We start from the raw sequence: 16,250 nt of genomic DNA on the forward strand, positions 1-16,250 counted from the left end.
TGCCTTGAGCTCAGGTCATGATCTCCAGGTCCTGGGATCGAGCCCCACGTGGGGCTTCCAGCTCAGCAGGGAGCCTGTCTCTGCCTCTCCTTCTGCCTCTCCCCACTACTCGTGCTCTCTGTCTCTCTCAAGGGAATAAATAAAACCTTTAAAAAATAAAGTGAAAGGTGATGGGCTGATCTGCGGAGCCCTGCCCGCTAGTTTCTAACTAGTGCAAGGACTCCATGTTCACATGGCAACAGGGATAAGCTTTTAGACACAGAGCTAAGTGGAAACATGAGAATGAGTTCTGCAATGCAACCCCACTTGTATCAATTAAAGATACACACACGCAAACCAATGATACACATCTTAGAAGAAGCACACCTGAAAACATCATTTTAAAAAACCAACAAGAGGGGTGTGTGGGTGGCTCAGTGGGTTAAGCCGCTGCCTTCGACTCAGGTCATGATCTCAGGGTCCTGGGATTGAGTCCCACATCGGGCTCTCTGCTCAGTGGGGAGCCTGCTTCTCTCTCTCTCTGCCTGCCTGCCTCTCCATCTACTTGTGATCTCTCTCTGTCAAATAAATAAATAAAATCTTTTAAAAAAATAAAAATAAAAAATAAAAAACGAACAAGAACAGAAGCATATGGACTAAAGAACACACACTAAACACATCAGGATGCCGGCTACTGGGAAGACGGAGGAAGGTATGATAATATCAGGAAACCAAAGAAACCTAAGCCAAAAACCCACAAGACAGGGGTCACGTAGGGATCAGTGAGGACAGGGTGCCATGCACTGAGACGATGAATGGTGTCACCCTCTATCCTAAAATCCAGCTAGAGAAACAACTTCATTGAGTCAAAGCGAAGAACTCCAGGAACCAGGTTATAAAATTAGACCTATGAGAACAACAGCCCAGGTGTCAAATTGGTTGCCTCTGCTTATTTTTGTATGCAAGCTCAGAACGGTTTTTACATTTTGAAAATGGTTGGGGGAAAGTCAAAAGAAGGATGTTCTGTGACACGTGCAATTACAGGACACTCAGACTTGAGCGTGCACAAAGCTTTATTGGCACACGGCCACACCCCATTCATTTACATCTCGCCCTGGGCTGCTTTCTCTCTACAGCAGATGGGCTGAGGAGTGGCAATGGAGACCGTGTGACCTAAAATCTTCCACTCGCTGGCCCTTTACAGAGAAAGCTGGCCAGCTCCTGCTGTAAGAGAATCGATTGTGATGCCTCCCGCACTCATTCCACAATCTCGGGGGGATTCACTGCCAGGTGGTTCTTCCTAGGAAGAAGGGGGCTAGCAGGAGGCCCCAGGAAGAGAGCTCCCTCTCCAGCCCAGGGCTCAGGGGACCCCCCAGCCCGCACAGTAACCAGGGCTCAACTACGCAACGCAGGCTCTAACAAGGGCAAAGCTGAGACTCTGTCTGTGCCCACGGGATTTCAGAACAAAAGGTCTTTATCCTTCCCACAAAAGCAGGATTACAAAGAACTGCATTAACAACCGTTTTCCTTAGCAAGCAAACTGAGGACCAATTTCTGGCCTCCGAAATTATCGAAAAAACAACCTAAATAATCATTAATAGGACCAATTAAATAAATGATCCTGCATTCATATGTCCATATGTCCATATGTACATACCGTCGCTAGAGAAAACAAGATGGATTTATGTGAGCAGACGTGGAACCGGTTGAGAAAAGCACACTGAAAAACATTAATATCCCATTTTTGCTTAGAATATATTTTTAAAAATTAAAATAAAATAAATACTTTTTTATACATTTATAAGCAGAGTCTACTATACATTAAGCATGATCTGAAGAAAATACACCAAAATGTTGTATATTTTATACAGTAGGGGTTTGGGATTCAGACTTTGACAAATTATATTATTTCTTTCTTTTTTTTAACCAATATGAGTTACTTTTATAATAAAAACTTTTTAAGATTTTTAGATGGAGGAAAAAGTTCCTCAGGGGGATGAGCCTGAAGTTTTCTCTCTTCATTTTTTAAAAAAGATTTTATTTACTTATTTGACAGAGAGAGAGATCACAAGTAGGCAGAGAGGCAGGCAGAGAGGGAAGCAGGCTCCCCACTAAGCAGAGAAACCGATGTGGGGCTTGATCCCAGGACCCCGAGATCATGACCCAAGCTAAAGGCAGAGGCCCCAACCCACTGAGCCACCCAGGCACCCCAATCTCTCTTCTTTATTTTTTTTTATTTTTTTTTAAGATTTTATTTATTTATTTGACAGACAGAGATCACAAGTAGGCAGAGAGGCATTCAGAGAGAGGAGGAAGCAGGCTCCCTGCTGAGCAGAGAGCCCGATGCGGGGCTCGATCCCAGGACCCTGGGATCATGACCTGAGCCGAAAGCAGAGGCTTTAACCCACTGAGCCACCCAGGCGCCCCCCTCTTCTTTATTTTTTTTAAATATTTTTAATAATCTATTTATTTTAGAGTGAGAGTAAGAGAGAGCATGGGGTTGGGGGAGAGGAACAGTGGGGGAGAGAGAGAAGAATTTCAAGCAGACTCCTCGCTGAGCACAGAGCCTGGCACAGGACTCCATCTCAGCACCCCATATTCATGACCTGAGCCAAAATCAAGAGCCAGTTGCTTTACTGACTAACCCACCCAGGCGCCTGGTGCTTGAGGTGTTTTAACAGGAAAAAGTGAGTATCATCTATCACCAAAACCTCTTGAAAACATCTCCCACTTGGAACCTATACATAAGATCGTATTAATGATCCCTAAAAATCAATCACATTTAAATGTAGGATATAAAACTATAAACAAATTTTAAAATAATATAGAGGCCTTTGTATCAGGTCTTAGAATAAAGACACTTGAAGGATAAAAGCCGAAGAAAAAGACACAAAGGAAAAGAGTAAAAGGTTTTACAATTTAAAAAATGTTAAAGGTCTTATTATTAGAAATTTCTATCACTGCCTCTTATGTCCATGCTCCCTTTTAAGGGAAAATGATGGCCCGCGGTCCCCGCTGCCCAGGCAGCTGCCATATTTCCTATCCTGTGACCACCGCCTCCCACACCAGCTGGCGGGACCTAAGAAGGCAAGTAGGTCCCATCCTCTGATCCTCCACATGTGTCCTTCAACTAAGACTCCTTTCCTCGACCTGGCTTACGTGGACTGCTGGCTACCAATAGCCAAATCAGCCAGACCAATACATTCTCTGCATTGAAAAAACAACAACAACAAAAAAAAAACCCACAAACTACCAAGATAAGCTAGAAGAAAATGACAGAAAATGTAATATCTTTAATATATGAAGAGTTTTTATGAATCAATAAAAATGATTTAAATTCCAAAATCAAAAAGGGGACAAAGGGCATGCTAAATAACTTTAAAAGGAGAAATATGTTATTACCACTAATTTAACTAAACATATTCTACCTCATTTGTAATCAAATAAATGCAAATTAAAAACTGGTTTGGGGGGGAAATTAAAATACTAATATTAAAAATAAGAAAAGAGGGCGCCTGGGTGGCTCAGTGGTTAAGCCGCTGCCTTCGGCTCGGGTCATGATCTCAGGGTCCTGGGATCGAGTCCCGTATCGGGCTCTCTGCTCGGCAGGGAGCCTGCTTCCCTCTCTCTCTCTGCCTGCCTCTCTGTCTACTTGTGATTTCTCTCTGTCAAATAAATAAATAAATAAAATCTTTTTAAAAAAAAAATAAATAAATAAATAAATAAGAAAAGATACAAGTAAACACGCACTGTCAGCCATTGCTGATGGGAATAGAAATCAGTACAACTCTTCTGAAGGGCAATTTGGCAATTTTTTTTTTATAATAGTTAGTGACTATGATAGTACCCAACATCTTTTTTTTTTTAAGATTTTATTTATTTATTTGACAGAGACCACAAGTAGGCAGAGAGGCAGGCAGAGAGAGAGGAAGGGAAGCAGGCTCCCTGCTGAGAAGAGAGCCCGATGTGGGGCTCGATCCCAGGACCCTGAGATCCTGACCTGAGCTGAAGGCAGAGGATTAACCCACTGAGCCACTCAGGCACCCCAGTTTGGCAATCTGTATCACTAACCTTGAAAATAGTCATGCTCTTTGACTCAATTTCTATTTATAGACCAAATCTTAAGGAAATAATCTGAAATGCCCACAAAAGCTATCCACCAGAAAGTGACATCCAATGGTGAAACACTAGATACCTAAAATCCTATGTAAAAAAATTATTTAATTCTTGCCATATTTAGGGTTGCCTGGGTGGCTCAGTCATTAAGCATCTGCTTTCAGCTCAGGTCATGGTCCCAGGGTCCTGGGATTGAGCCCCGCATCAGTTTCCCTGCTCAGTGGGAAGCCTGCTTCTCCCTCTCCCTCTCCCTGTCCCCCGGCTTGTGTTCCCTCTCTCGCCATCTCTCTGTCAAATAAATAAAATCTTAAAAATCTTAAAATATATATATACATTATAATTCTTGCCAAATTTATATACTAGGACACTCTATGTTTTAAAGTTCTATTTTAGAAAAATACCTAATGACAATAAACGGCCATTACATAATGGTTAATGAAAAAGCTTTATACAAAACAGTATATTTTTTTAAACTTTTTTAAAAAAAGAAAACACATAAAGAAAAGCTGTGGAAATATACCAAAATGTAAACTGTTTATTGGCAGTCAGTGACATCTGGGGTATTTTTAATTCTTTTCTAGTTTTCCAAAATGCTTAAATACACATATATTCATTTTAGAAGCACACACACACACACACACACACACCAAAAAAAAAAAAAAAAAAAACCCTGACAAACATCAGAGTGTTCAGTTTGGGGTAAGCTATACGATGACTACTATGTAATAAAATAAATACACACCACAGAAAGACTAGAAAGATACACACCAACATCTTCACAGGGAATCCTTCTGGGTGCGGGGCTAGGGGCGGTTACTGGAATTATTTTGCTTCCTTCCCTCTTTCTATATTTTCCAGCTCTCCTGCAATGAGCATTGTTAAGTTCATAGCATGCTTCCTGACATTTTATTATGAAAAATTTTCAGACGTAAAATTTCAAGTCTCAAGCGTTGAAAACCGAAAGCGCTGTTTGGTGAACATCTGTGTACCCAACCACCTACTCGCTACACTTGTATTACTGTAGTTGCATTATTCTAAATACGCCCACCAGCTCATTCCGGCTGTTGAGTATCTTTAAACTCTTCTTTTAAACTCCAATGATCGTTGTTTGAGAAAAGCCGAGGTTAAGCGCTGAGGGCATCCAGGACAATGACAAAGGCAATAACGCTGTGTGTGACGCGCTCTAACTCTGCTCTCGAACCCACCGGGTTCCTGACTCTGAGCCTGCAGCCTCTATCCCCAGCTGTGGTTCTCGGACTCGAGTCTACACACAATTTGCTGCAGAGGGGGGTGCTGGCATGCTTCCAGGATCACCGTGCCCCCCCCCTTTTTTTAAGATTTTATTTTTATTTATTTGACTGTCAGAGATCACAAGTAGGCAGAGAGGCAGGCAGAGAAAGAGAGAAAGGAGGAAGCAAGCTCCCCACTGAGCAGGAAGCCTGACGCTGAACTCGATCCCAGGACCCTGAGACCATGACCCAAGCTGAAGGCAGAGGCTTAACCCACAGAGCCACCCAGGCGCCCCTCACCGTGCCTTTTTAACAAATATTCTCCTCTGCCTTAGGGCAGCTGTAAGCGGCCAAGGATGCCCACCTCTGCATGGGAAGGTCAAAAAAAAAACATTTATTTGCTCACTCAACAGATGCTCACAGAGCTAGATGCCAGGCACCAACCTGGCACCTGCCCCGTGTCTATGAACAAAGTAAAAATCCCAACCTCCATGAGCTTTGGTTCAGTACCAGGGAGAGAGACAGAAATGTTTCCATTTCTTTTAAGCCTTAGTAAAGAACTAAATCATCTAGAATATTAGAAGAGATGCCAAATAAAAAAGAAAGAAAAGGGAGGGCAGTGTTACAGGAGCTGGAGGGGACGGGGTGACAACAGAGGCTGCCGTATGAAATGAGGGGTCTGGAAGGCAGACAGAGGGCCCGACAGATGTCTGGAACATTCAGGCAGAAGGAGCCGCCCGAGCAATGGCCCCAGGTGTTTGAGGAGCAGCCCAGAGGCCAGTGTGGCTGGAGCGGAGGGGACAAAGGCGGAGAGAGGCGTGCAGGTGGTGGAGCCGGAGGGATGACAAGTGAAGGGTTCTGGATTGCTACCAAGGTCAAACCTACAGGGTTTGCTGACGGAATGCGGTGGGGCATGAAGGAAAGCGGGGTCAAGCTCACCCCAAGGTGATCTGGCCAGAGCAAGGGGGAGGCAGGAGGAGCAGGCTCGGGACAAGTGGGTGCCCCTGCTTGGGGTGCTGGCGTGAATCGCCCACCAGGTAGCCAAGTGGAGAAGCCAGGGAGGCAGCTGGAAACGGGCCTCTGGAGGCCAGGAGTGCGCTCTAGGGTGAGGGCCACGGGTGGCCTGCGTGAGCGCGGCTCCTCTCAGAGTTGGAGGCCAAAGTCCGGCTGAACGGGCGTAAGAGAGGAGGGGGAGAGGCGCTGCAGATGATGCTAGAAAAGGCGCTCCTGAGATTTTTGGTGAAGTCCTGAAGCAGGTGAGAGGGTCCGCATGTGGTATAGACAGAATTCCAACCCAAATCCTGCACTTACCCCCTCACATCCTCCGGCAATCCGGCAATCCGAGAAGGTGGTGGGGAGGGAGTGGCCTTAAGGGGGATGATGGAGACAGGGAGGCAGGGGTGCGGGCAGCTGAAGCAGAAGCACAGCTGTGAGGGGACGGCCAGCTGCCCGGCGGGGCATTTTTTTAAAGCTTCCGGGTGGTTCTACAGTGCAGCCCAGAGTGAGAACCAGAGGAGAGGGTATCTGAGGGGAGAGATCTGTGACCCTGAACATCAAGCTGAGATGAGCAGATACCCCTGATCTTGCACGCGGGGAAACTGAGGCTGAAGGAGAGCAGATCACTTACCCCACCACTATCAGTCTGAAAGTGGCAAAGGGGTGGCTGAAGCCCCAGCCTCTTCCCTCACAGGAGAAAGGACACAGCCGAGCCCTCCAGCAGTCGACTCAGTCTGCAGCCCCCGCAGAGTCAGCCACATTCACCCCTGCAGAGTCACCCACATTCACCCCTGCGGCTCTGATCCAGTGTGAGACCCTCAGCTGTGCACCCCGCACAGCAACAGCACCTGGAGAATTTTCAACCCAAGCAGTGAAACAAAACAAAACAAAACAACAACAAAAAAAGTGCTTCTTGAGGCACCTGACTGGCTCAGTCAGGGGAGTGTGTGACTCAGAGGTCGTGAGTTCAAGCCCCGTGTTGAGTGTGGAGCCTACTTAAAAAGTAAATAAATAAAATAGATACTTTTTTAAAAAGAATGTTTTTAAAACATTCATTTAATTTAATTAGTTAATTTAATGTTTTTAAAGAATGTGCTCCAATTCACACACATCCGGTCCCATTTAGACTCATTGGTCAGAGCTTTGCGATTTTTTTTTTTTTAATGAAATATTTCAGATGTTCCCAAAAATACAGAAAGTAGGCTACTGAACATGACTCATGAGCATGTCTAAATCCAGATGGATTTCGTTTTCAGAAAAAGCATACTGACTACAGCCTCGGGGCTCCAGAGTCAGACAGTCTGGGTTCAAATTTAGGCTCTGCTCCTTCCTCAATGGACAGCCTTGGACAAGTTACCCAACTTCTCGCAGCCTCAGTTTCCCCAGCTGTAAAGTGGGAAGAACTTACGGGGTTATCCTGAGGATCAAATGAGGTAACACATACAAAACACTCAGCAAACACCACAAATACATAGGAACACTTCAGTAAATGGCAGTTTTTGCTGCCACTGTCACTGGGTGTGTTTTCATTATGTTTGATTTGGAAAGTTCTCAGTTCCAGGACCAGCTGGAGATGCCGTGGAGGTTGTGAAACCCAGCCTGAGAGCAGGTTCTCCTTGTTCTCAAAACCACATGCTGTGGCAAGTGTGGAAATTCTGATCTCCCTTCAGATCCCCTTCATTCCTGATGTTCTGGGGAAACTCCTGGAAAATTACAAGAAAGACCGAAGTCCAACGTGGGTGCTTAGAGGTGATTTTCCAGCAAAGTGCTGGTTCAAGGAGAAAAGGAAACCTGTGAGGGGCTGGCATCAATACTGACTATCCAAGTCTGCGTTTTCAGAAGCAGAGCCCATGTCCACCCAAGATTCAGCCCCTCTCTGCTCTACTGCTGTGTGACCTTTAGGAATCACGGAGCCTCTCTTGGCTTCTCTGGTACAATGGAGCCATACAGACCCATCCCGCAGTTTGTGTGAGGAATAACTGAGATCATGGGGCAAAAGCTGTAAAACCAAATACTTGGGAGAGGGGAGAGACCCTGTGCCCCTGGGTGGGTGGGTGCAGAAAGCATGTGAGGGAGGGAGTTCTGACCACCCACACTCTCCAGCCTCAGCCCTACAGAGAGGGTAGAGGAGGGGCGGGGTTGACATATCACCTCTTCCCTTGCCAGCTGCTGAGAAAGGACCGGGGGCAGCTCTAGTGGGTACCAGGTCCAGACCCTGTGAGGATCCTAGAAAAAGGAGGCAAATTTTCCAGGGCCTTTCAGGCTCTTGGCCTCCAGGCCTGAGGCTGGGGCGATGCATGAATCAGGACTGCCTCCTAACTCCTCTGGAAACCATGATGGCCACCGCTGCTATCAGGCACTGCGTGCACACGAGTTATCTGGAATTCTTAACAGCCGCCCTATTTTATGGGTCAGGAAACAGCTCAGAGATGGGAAGTAACTTGCCCAAGTTCTCAGAGCTCCCCAAGAAGCAGTGGGAGGATTCTACTGTAGGTTTTCCTGAATCCAAGGGCCAAATTCTTTCCACTATACCAAGGAGTTTGCACGAAGGTACTGACTTCCAGTAAAAGCCACATGGTGAGCTTTGCCTCTACATCACGCTCATTCTAAGCAACTTTGGAACACAGAGAGGAGAGAAATGGTCAGCGCTGGCCCCGACCAGGAGGTGTCACAGGCTGGACTAACAGGCTCAGAGAAAAGGGGAACCCTCCTACACTACTGGTGGGAATGCAAGCTGGTGCAGCCATTCTGGAAAACAGCATGGAGGTTCTTCAAAGTTCAAAATAGAGCTACCCTATGACCCAGCAATTACACTACTGGGTATTTACCCCAAAGACACAAAGGTAGTGATCCGAAGGGGCATGCGCACCCCAATGTCCACAATAGTCAAACTATGGAAACAGTCCAGATGTCCATCAGCAGATGAATGGATGAAGATGTGTTTCATATCTACAGTGGAATATTATGCAGCCATCAAAAAAGAAATCTTGCCATTTTCAACAATGAGGATGGAACTAGAGAGGATTATCCTAAGCGAAATAAGTCAACCAGAGAAAAATAATTATCATATGATCTGACTGATATGTGGAATTCAAGCAACAAAACAGGATCGTGGGGAAGAGAGGGAAAAATAAAACAAGACGAAATCAGAGAGGGAGACAAACCATAAGAGACTCTTAATCATAGGAGACAAACTGAGGGTTGCTGGGGGGGGCGCGGGTAATGGACATAAAGGAGAGCACGTGTTGTAACGAACACTGAGTATTATCTAAGACTGATGAGTCTCATAAATCTACCTTAAAACCAATAATATGTTAATGAACTGAATTTAAATAAAAATAAAAGGCTCAGAGAAACACTGGCTGAACAGGAGACAGGCGGTCTCTCCATCCCAGGGAGGTCCAGACAGCTGCTCTAACAACAAATGACATTCGACAAGCCCAAAGAGGCAGGCAGCCACACACTCAAAAGAGCAAGAAGGTGGGAGCTGTATTCCTTGGGTGCAAATAGGGATAAGCTGTCCATAGAAATTTTTAAAACAATAAGAACACACCTTAAGCGGGGGCGCCTGGGTGGCTCAGTGGGTTAAGCCTCTCCCTTTGGCTCAGGTCATGATCTCAGGGTCCTGGGATCAAGTTCCACATCAGGCTCTCTGCTCAGTGCAGAGCCTGCTTCCCCCTCTTTCTCTGCCTGCCTCTCTGCCTACTTGTGATTTCTCTCTCTGTGTCTCAAATAAATAAAATCTTAAAAAAAAAAAAAAAAAAAGAACACACTTTGGGGTGCCTGGACATCTCAGTCGGGTAAGTGGCTGACTTTAGCTCAGGTCATGATCTCAGGGTCCTGGGATCAGGCCCTGCATCAGGGTCCCTGCTCAGTTGGGAGTCAACTTGTCCCTCTCCCTCTGCCCCTACCCCTGCTCATTATCTCTCTCTCCTTCCCTTTCAAATAAAAATATTTAAAAATCTTAAAAAAAAAAAAAAAAGCCTGGGTGGCTTAGTGTGTTGAGCCTCTGCCTTCGGTTTGGGTCATGGTCTCAGGGTCCTGGGATGGAGACCCGCATCAGAATCCCTACTCGGTGGGGAGCCTGCTCCCTCCTCTCTCTTTCTGCCTCTCTGCCTACTTGTGATCTCTCTCTCAAATACATAAATAAAATCTTTTAAAAAAACAACAATAAAAACATACCAAAAGTTGGTCTGCTGTGTATCAGGTACCAATTTTAAAGAATATTGATGACAAAATACTAGTGACTTAATTTTAGTGATAAAATACTACTCACCCCTCCCCCAAAGCTATCTCCTTGAAGTTCTAATTGCTGCCATTACTATTAAGATTTAAGATTTAATTACATCCATGAGCCTCAAATAAGCACATTTTTATTTCTTTTTCTTTAAAAAACTTCGTCTTCTACATGGAAGTTCGATCAGAGAACACTCATTTGTTTAGTCTGCGGACACACAGACTTAGCTACTGTTCCAACAGTAAGTTCCAAGTGGCTCAGTGGTTCGAGCTCACGCTAGGCACAGTTTGTGCGCCGACTCTCAAGGTCCTGCGTTTTCCTGTGTTTCAATGCAGAAGACAGAAGAGTTGGCTCTCCCAGTGCCAGAAGAAACTAAAAGAGAAGCGGATCCCTTTTACTGAGAACTAAACTCATTCTAAAACAATGGATTAAATAAATGTCAGTACCCACTATCACTCAACAGTTTCCTCTAATCTTTTGCAGAAGAAGGAAAATGGAAGAATTTTGTCAAATAAGATAAAAATATATGATGAATTTTCTGGTGATGATGTTTCAGTGAAAATATTTCGTATGTGGAGATATTTAAAAGCCACTAGATTGATTTTTTTTTTTTTAGAGACATAGGCAGTATTGAAATTTCTGGAATTTACTCCGAAATGTGATTTTTAGGAATCTCTGACAAACCTACCCTCACATTTAAGACTTTTCCTAGTTGTATATTTGTGATTTCATGTGAGAGGAGCTTTTGAAATTAAAATTAATAAAAAGTGCCCTTCAGTCAGCTTTGAGCAAAGACAGACGACAAAGCGAGCTCAGCTGAATACGGAACATGGACATGCAAAGATCAATCCTGACAAAGTCACAGACAACTTTCCAGAAGTAAAAGTTCTAAAACAGAAACTGTCTTGTTGCTATTATTCATGACCATAACCAATCTACATGCAAGAGTAAGCTTTCTTTCAAAACTACATTCATGCAATTAAAAACTTCTTTAAAAGATTTTATTTTTAAGCAATCTCCACACCCAACATGGGGCTCAAACCCACAACCTTGGGATCAAGAGTCACGGGCTCACCAGATGCCCCAAATTAAAAACTCCTAAACTCCTAATCCATGACTTTTTCCTATTTTTCTCCATAATATTTACCTTATTTTTCTTTTTCTTACTTTTTTTTTTAACTTTTGCACTGGCATGATTCCACATACAAACCTCCATAAATAAGAAAATTTTCACTGTTTCTTTCCTGGATACTCTTAACTATCTGCTTCATGATTATTATTGAAAACAGTGCTGTCAGACCGAGGAAAGGGATGCTTAAAATGACCACTAGAGGCATCATCTACGCCAGGTCCACCCTGTTTCCGGTCTTGGCAGCATCTTTTTGTGGACTGAAATAGTAATACCAGTGAATTACAGGGGAGCACTAGCTCTGCATGGGGAGCACTCTTCCCAGCACGTCCCGTGTATTAAGTCTTATACACTCTGGGGAACCGACTGGCTTTGAGACAAAAAGTGCTCAGAACAGCGCCCCCGCAGGCCTGTGCCCCCCCCAAGGGAACACGACCCCAGATGGGTCTACATCCGAGGCCGGTGCCCTGAATCCCTCCATCACAAGTTCTGGTAGGTAGAAGGGAAGCATTTGCTAAGCCCCTTTATGATTTCTGAACCAGATCACAGGGTAGAAAAAGGAAAAGTGAAAGCCGAGAAATTGCTGTCAGGGCTGATCATGGGGTGAGTCAGCCGAGACCGGAAAAGCCCGGAGAAAAGGTTAGACCCAGGCAGGGCCTGGAGCAGCAGGTGCAGCCCCAAACACCTGGCTCCAGAGCCAGTCCAGATGTTCTGGTCTGACAGGCGGGAGGTGGGGGGGGGGGGGGATAGGACAGGGCCATCTGGGAGCAAGTCGTGCCTTGCTGCCTCCCTGCTCCCTGATGTCCTCCCTGCTGTGGCATTTGTTTCAAGAGGAGGACTGAGACATCTGGACCAGGAGAAGGCTAACCCACATGGGACACCTGATGGCCCGCGGCTGCGGGAGGTGTGGTCCCACATCCTCCAGGATCCTTACCCGCAGCAACAACTCAGGCTCCAGGACAATGAGTCCCACTAAAACTCAGCCCTCCCGCAGCCCACAACGCCCCACACTTACCATGGACGCGCGCATCTTTTTCCGTCCTGTGGACCCTCAATTCCAGGCTGGAGTTGGGTGTATCCGCTGTGTAAAGGCCTGAGGCAGGGGAAGCAGGAATTCATTATGTCATTAATCGGGAACTGTGTTCCCAGGACCCCCAAGATACCGCGGATTCTGGCAGAGACCGTGCGCGGTTCTCCTCTGACCCCTCCCAAGGCCACCAGCTTACTCTTGGCGTTCCTCACTGGCCCCCTCCCTGTCCCTGAACTTGGCTGTGAACTTATGAATCCCTTGAAGAGTCAGGGGAGGCTCACCAGACACCTGAGAGGCGGCGGCGCACCCGGGGAGGACGATCATTGTCGCCTACCCATGGTGGCGCTCGCGGCCTGGGGTGCCAGGGGGCGCGGCTGCTGGCAGGCTGCCCCCTCACTTGTTTACGCCCGCCTCCCCCACCTTCTCCGTCTCCCACGCAGCGGTCCGGGGGCTAGACAGCCATCCCGAGCGCCTCATCCTTCCTTAAGTTCGGGGAAGGGCCGCTCCACCCACCTCTCGAACTTGGGAGGCAGCGCACCGCCAAGGGACCGGGTTTAATGGCCGCAGAGGCTCCAGCCGGCGTAAGGTCACCCGGCTCCTCCCCGCGCGGCTGACTAATGAGAGCCTCGCTGAGCTCCCGGGCCCCGCGGCAGGGACAGCCTGCTCCTGCCCCTGGGGCAGACCCGCAGGGATGCCTCCCACTCACCGCCACTCCCTCCGCCCTCCGCCACCTAGAGGCGCCCCTGAACCCAGTTCCAGCGCCACCACCTCCTCGCGGATTCCACATACGCGCCTCGGGCCGCCCATCTTGTATTACACGCCGCGCTGGACTGTCCTCCGTTGACTTATCTCCTCCATTCAAGTGGGCTTACAGTTTAAAACTATATTAAATTTGAAAACCATGTGAAGGCTTTCAGAGGTCCGGCAGAAAGAAAGCCCTTTTCACGATTGGGTCTTAAGCCATCAGATATCCCCCAAACCAGGTCCACAGCTCGAATTCCATGAATGAACGACCAGACACAGGCCCTTCCGGCACCAGGCTCTGGCTGGACTCTGACTCCCTAAGAGTGGAACGAGCTCCTGTTCATCCCTCTTGTCCCCACTCCCAGCCAGCCCTGCCCCTTGCCTTCCAGATGCTTGGGCCACATCCTGACCCAGTCACTTGCTGGCTGTAGGGTCCAGGACACCCGTCCCCCTCTGAGCCTGGTCTATTCATCTCGTAAACAGAGCAATGGTGATGCTGGACAATATGTAAGATCACAGGTGAAAATATATTCCCCGAAGGGAGAGCCGCAGATGAAATGATGCTTACGAAGCACGGAGCCTGGTGCGTGGCACGTGGTAAATCCTCGTGGGGACACGTCAGCTGTTAACAGGAGGAAAAGCACAGACTCGTCAATGACATCACACGTCAGTCACCAGCTTCCCAATGGGAGAGTCAGAGGCAACACAAATACATACCAGAGCTTTATGGGCATTGCTACTCACCCAACAAATCGTTTTGCATATTAAACAAGTGACTACCCGTAATGTACTCCAAACCCAAGGTGCAGAGGTTGGGGTTGGAGAACACCAGACTGACTCCTGCTTCTCCTGACTCTCTGCTTTCAGAACTGCCCAGAGGTGACTGCCCAATTCCTGAGTGTTGTGCCAGGGAAAACAAAACAAAAAGCATCCTGATGAATGAGGGTGTCAGGAAAGTGATTTTCATCTTCCACACAGCGCTACAAAGTGGAGCTCTGTAAGACCCCAGGCCAAGAAGCTACCACTCGATGTTGGTGCCGCCACCAGCGAGAGCGTCCCCAGGCCCCTCGCCAAGTCCACCACCAATGTTCGCATGGGAAGCCATGCCAGGATCAAACCGAGCGCGGACTCCAAAGCCTCTGGTCTTTTCTGCAACCGCAGCCATGGAGCCCTGCTCTTTGTGTGGCAGGGGACGGGGTGATGGTGGGCCGAGGTGGGGTAATGGTCATTATTTGCAATGTCCCCATTCTCTGCCTTCTAATGAGGACAGTGGCTCCCCCAGGAGAATCTAGTGTTTTGGAGTCTCTGAGAAAGTTAAGGGAAAAATGGCTCAAATTTATGCTGAAGACATGAGACCCTCTGGGGATTCTGAGCAGGTGGGGTAGGAGGGGTAGCAAGGCCAGGGCAGGAGAAGGAAAGGGGGAAGGGGAGAGAGGGGAGAAAGAAAGAAGAGGCCAGCAAACCACATTTAAAGGAGCAGAATCCATTAGGAACACTTTGTGAGAACACGAGGGTTTCTGTTACTTGACATTAACTCTCAACACCTGAACACTCATCTGGGGAAAACTCCCATCAAGGTCAACTGAATATAGTCTTTCTTCTTTTTTTTGAGTAGGCTCTGTGCCCGATGTGGGGCCTGAACTTAAGACCCTGAGATTAAGAGTCCCTGCTGACTGAAAACAGGTTTTTTAACACTCACCCGGGCTACTCTGGTGTGGCTTTGTGACCGTTGGACCAGAAAAATCAGGTTTTCATGAAAGAAAAGGAAGGTGAAGTGTAATTTCCTCCTAGAACCGATTTCTGAAACCCCTTAAGTCCACTAATGAGAACAAATCTGAGAGGCTCTGAAGAGCTTCCCCTACATAAATGTGCAGCATAATCACCTACTTCCCTTTGAAAGAACATTCCTGAAATGTTCCAGGCTTTCTCATTCTCCCATTTGTTAAATGGAGCAACAGTCTGGGGCACTGGGGACTGTGATGGGCATTTGTTTTTTGTCTGTCCAGCAGTCTTTCACTTGGTGACTCTGTGTTTCCGGTGGACCTGCCAAATCACCGTGCCGCGTCACCCTGAACTAGGAACACATGTGACCTTGGTCCGGCTATCAGGCCCCAGCCCCCAGGCTATAGCAACTGACCCTGAAGGAACATATGACCCAAGCCAGACCAATCAGAAGCCTTCTCTAAGTTGGAGCTATGTACACACACATTTTTAAATAGGCAGTGGGTTAAAAAAAAAAGGGCTCTTCCCCCTGGAGACATTAAAGAGGTATGATGTAAGCCTGGAACCATCTGTCCCTTACCTCCCCTGCAGCACAGAAGAAATCCATCTGCAAACACAGATAATACAGCCGCCACAGACATGAGGTAATTGCCCGGTTGACACATGAGTTCTTCCAGTGCCTGATGTCAATTTTGCTCCCAGACATCCAGTTACCATCAGTTCTTCTTTGATTCTGCTAGAGTTGAACTCATCTTTGCAAACTGATAGATGGTAATCAAAGGCAAGAATGTCAATGCCCCAAAGACAAACCATAGTTTGCTTGGCTTCTCCCATCCACACACGCCCACTTTCCCCACCTGTCTTTCCTTCTCCCGGGCTTATGCTATGGGGGGCATCGCCACTCTGATGGTAGCCCTCCGGTGTGCTCCATACCTTCCCTATCCTACCAGTTTGTCAGTTTGCACTTTCCCTAACTATACTGCAATGAACACAAGTGCAACAGCTAGCCTGGCACCTTCCATATGACCACCATGAGAGAGAGAGACAGAGGGGGAGAGGGAGGGATGG

The 16,250-nt window shown here is 47.1% G+C and overlaps 1 protein-coding gene across 4 annotated transcripts in view; it reads right to left on the bottom strand.

Moving 5' to 3' along the window:
- LOC309873170 (phospholipase A and acyltransferase 3) overlaps positions 1 to 13,454 on the bottom strand; it is a 28,945-nt gene extending 15,491 nt beyond the window's left edge. Inside the window, exons 1-3 of one of the 4 annotated variants that reach the window (XM_082748280.1) lie at positions 13,230 to 13,415; positions 12,702 to 12,779; positions 4,864 to 4,958 (exon numbers count right to left, since the gene is read on the bottom strand). In XM_082748280.1, the coding sequence (XP_082604406.1) occupies positions 4,864 to 4,869 (6 nt within the window). In that variant the 5' untranslated portion in view covers positions 4,870 to 4,958; positions 12,702 to 12,779; positions 13,230 to 13,415. Of the gene's footprint in view, positions 1 to 4,863; positions 4,959 to 12,701; positions 12,780 to 12,997 lie in introns of all 4 variants that reach the window. The other 3 variants (XM_082748281.1, XM_082748278.1, XM_082748279.1) reach the window with 3 other exon arrangements.
- Between the last annotated feature and the right edge of the window lie 2,796 nt (positions 13,455 to 16,250).

Source organism: Mustela nivalis (assembly GCF_964662115.1).
Source record: "Mustela nivalis genome assembly, chromosome: 9".
Classification (NCBI taxonomy): domain Eukaryota; kingdom Metazoa; phylum Chordata; class Mammalia; order Carnivora; family Mustelidae; genus Mustela; species Mustela nivalis.